This window comes from Acomys russatus, chromosome 23 (assembly GCF_903995435.1).
Source record: "Acomys russatus chromosome 23, mAcoRus1.1, whole genome shotgun sequence".
In the NCBI taxonomy this organism is placed as follows: domain Eukaryota; kingdom Metazoa; phylum Chordata; class Mammalia; order Rodentia; family Muridae; genus Acomys; species Acomys russatus.
Window position 1 is genome coordinate 29,339,667 of NC_067159.1, and position 3,404 is coordinate 29,343,070.

Below are 3,404 nucleotides of genomic sequence, written 5' to 3' on the forward strand. Positions count from 1 at the left end.
TGTTCCAGGTTGCGGGGACACTCCCGGACACACACCAGAGCAGCAGCTGCGCCGCGACACATCTGGAGCCCAGTAGGTAAGTGTGCAACAAGCCCAGGCTCTCAACTTTGCAGGCAGTTTCGCCCGTACAGGCCAACAACGCCCATGCATATTTTATCGCTCTTGACTCTGTGGCTTCTGTGGCACTCAAAGTGCTGGGTCAGCTGGTGGCTCAAGGCAAGGGCATCCCTTCCCAGCTATTCTCTCCATCTTCTTGGGTGCTCGTTGCAGGGGACGCACCAGCGACACTTCTATCAGTCTCTCCTGGGTGTAAATTTCATCTCCCTCTTCTTTCACAGGATGTTCGTCAAGTCCGAGACTCTGGATTTGAAGGAGGAGGAGGAGGTGCTGATGCTGCTGGGCTCGGCTTCCCCGGCCTCTGCGACCCTGACTCCAATGTCCTCTAGTGCGGACGAGGAGGAGGACGAGGAGCTGCTCCGGCCCGGCGCCTCGCGTGGGCAGCGTGGGGCGGAAGCCGGGAAGGGGGTGCCAGGCAGTTCGGCGTCGGGTGCCGGGGGATGCCGGCCGGCGCGGCTGCTGGGCCTGGTGCACGAGTGTAAACGGCGCCCCTCGCGAGCTCGGGCAGTCTCCCGAGGGGCCAAGACGGCGGAGACAGTGCAGCGCATCAAGAAGACCCGCAGGCTGAAGGCCAACAACCGCGAGCGGAACCGCATGCACAACCTGAACGCGGCGCTGGACGCGCTGCGCGAGGTGCTGCCCACGTTCCCCGAGGATGCCAAGCTCACGAAGATCGAGACGCTCCGCTTCGCCCACAATTACATCTGGGCTCTCACCGAGACGCTGCGCCTGGCGGACCACTGCGCCGCCGCCGGCGGTCTCCAGGGGGCGCTCTTCTCCGAGGCGGTGCTGCTGAGCCCAGGAGCCGCACTCAGCGCCAGCGGGGACAGCCCTTCGCCCTCCTCCTCCTGGAGCTGCACCAACAGCCCTGCGTCGTCCTCCAACTCCACGTCGCCATACAGCTGCACTTTATCGCCCGCTAGCCCCGGGTCAGACGTGGACTACTGGCAGCCCCCACCTCCCGATAAGCACCGTTATGCACCTCACCTGCCCCTCTCCAGGGACTGTATCTAGAGTTTTGGGTCTTCCTCTCTCATCCTCTACCGGTCCTCCCTCCACCCCATCTTCTACCCCTACCCTCCAGAGAGCACAGGTAGCCATTGCAATGCCTCGGCTGCTGGCGCTTTCGGCTGTAGAGACCTGCTCAGATTTATTGACTATGTGAGGATTTATGATCAAAGAGGACTGTGGCGCGCGGGGTTGGGGTAGGGGAGCTGTGAGGGGGGAGGGACTACGTGAGACTGTAAAGACACTGAGAAAAGATAGCGGTGCCATAGTAAAAGCTTTTGCAGAGCGGACTGACGCTCCTCCCATCTCCTCCAGCAGTTCCGCAGTTCGTGTGAATCTCACAGAGGGAATGCAACTGGTCCCTGTGATCTTTTCACCTTCGTTTCTACATAGAGATGTTAATGTCAGTCGAAAGAAATGTATCTTAGCATCTGAATGAATTTATCGGTAATAATATTATCCACACATTTGCAATGGCTGGCATCTGCTCTATTCCCATTGCTGTCTGCAGGCTGTGGGAACTTCACCTGTCAAACCAAACTTTCCCTCTCTGATGTGCACTTTGTTCTTTCTCCCAGATTCGTCACAATGCCTATTGTCCCGTCCTTCTCTTTCCTTTTTTCTCCATTTTGCCATCTGTCTCTTATGATTTATAAGGGGGAAAAACTTGTTTTGTTAGAAGGCCAGGTTAGAAGTCATTGTATAATTTGTAGGCTTTTGTAAGGATTGAATGCAGGCGTGGAAATTTAGGCTGAACTCTCTATCAAAAGGAAAAATGTGAAGGAAAAGGGAAAAATCAGGAGGGAGGATTGCTTCATGCATTATTTATCTCGACCTTCTAGGGGAGAGGGAACTCCCCCGTCCTTTCAAGAGATTAAAAATAAATCAACAGTCTGAAAACCTAAGCAGACACGGGGCATTACCAGGATCAGCCACACACGTGTTCCCTTCTATTTATTTTGAAGAAAATTTCATGGGAAAAGTATGTATTTTTTGTATATTCTACAGAGTTTATTCTAGTATGTATTTACGTCTTAAAGAACAAGAAAATTGTTTTGTGATTAAGCTATAAATAAAGTATCTAATTTTCATAAGTTTGTTTGATTTTTTTTTCTCTGATGTGGCTTTTAATGGAGAATGAATTGAATTTTACTAAAGTTCTTTGGAGGTTGAATTGAGTATATTTGTAGTTTGAGTAATGTTTGATGTGACATTTCACTAAGAAATTACAAAATATGGAATCATATTTAAAACATCAATACTGAAATAAGACGAATTCATCACAAACTCAAATAGTGCTCTAAAGAAATTACTTGAGGCAGGCAGATCTCTATGAGTTCAGAGATAGCCTGGTTTACATAGTGAGTTCCAGGCCAGCCAGGACTACTCAGTGTGACTCTGTCATTAAGTACATACATACATACATACATACTTGAGCTAGGAGCATAGTTCAGTGGTAGAGCACTTGCCCAGAATGCCAAAGGCCCTGGATGTCTAAATAAATAAACACATATCTGGGCAAAGAAGAAGAGCAAGGGGAGGAGGGATGTTAAAAATAATTGTGTACCAGCAACACATTCCAGAGTCCAGAAAAGTCTTGATGATAATAGCGGTTGGGTTAGGCATAATGATGCATGTCTTTAATCTTAGCACTTGGGAGGCAAAGGCAGGTGGAGCTTTGTGAACCGGAGGCCAGCCTGATCTACATAGTGAGATCCAGGACACAGCCAGGGTTATGTAGAGAGACAGATGCTGTGTGTCTGTTAAAAAAAAAAAAAAAAAGAAACAAAAGAAAGAAAAAGAAAAAGAAATGTCTTGGTAGTGTGTGCAAGTTTGTTTCTTTGAGCTAACTTCTTTTGGCTTCACTTTTCATTTTTAAATTTTTTTTTAAATTTAATTTTAATTTATGTGCATTGGTGTGAGGGTGTCAGATCTTGGAGTTATAGACAGTTGTGAGTTGCCATGTAGGTGCTGGGAATTGAACCCGGGTCCTTTTGAAGAGCAGGCAGTGCTCTTAAACCACTGAGCCATCTCTCAATTTTTCATTTTTAAACTGAAGAAATTGTATATTGATCACCAAGGAACCCTCCCCTTCCAGCTCTAACTTGTGTAATATAAGAATTTTTTAAAGTTTGTAATACGTGGCTGATTTTGTGTTAGTCACTTGACTGACCTAGTTGTCTTCAAGGGGCAAAGTTCTAGAGAAAAGGAGACATTCAGAGTTAGCTCAAATACAAAGACAACACTGGAAGAAATAGCTCTGTTCAGTGTTGTAACTT

The 3,404-nt window shown here is 48.0% G+C and overlaps 1 protein-coding gene across 1 annotated transcript; it reads left to right on the forward strand.

The window, feature by feature from the left end:
- The first annotated feature begins 339 nt into the window (after positions 1–339).
- Neurog2 (neurogenin 2) lies at positions 340–1,131 on the forward strand. The gene has a single exon (XM_051165550.1). It carries the CDS (start codon positions 340–342, stop codon positions 1,129–1,131), a length of 792 nt encoding a protein of 263 aa, XP_051021507.1.
- Positions 1,132–3,404: the final 2,273 nt, after the last annotated feature.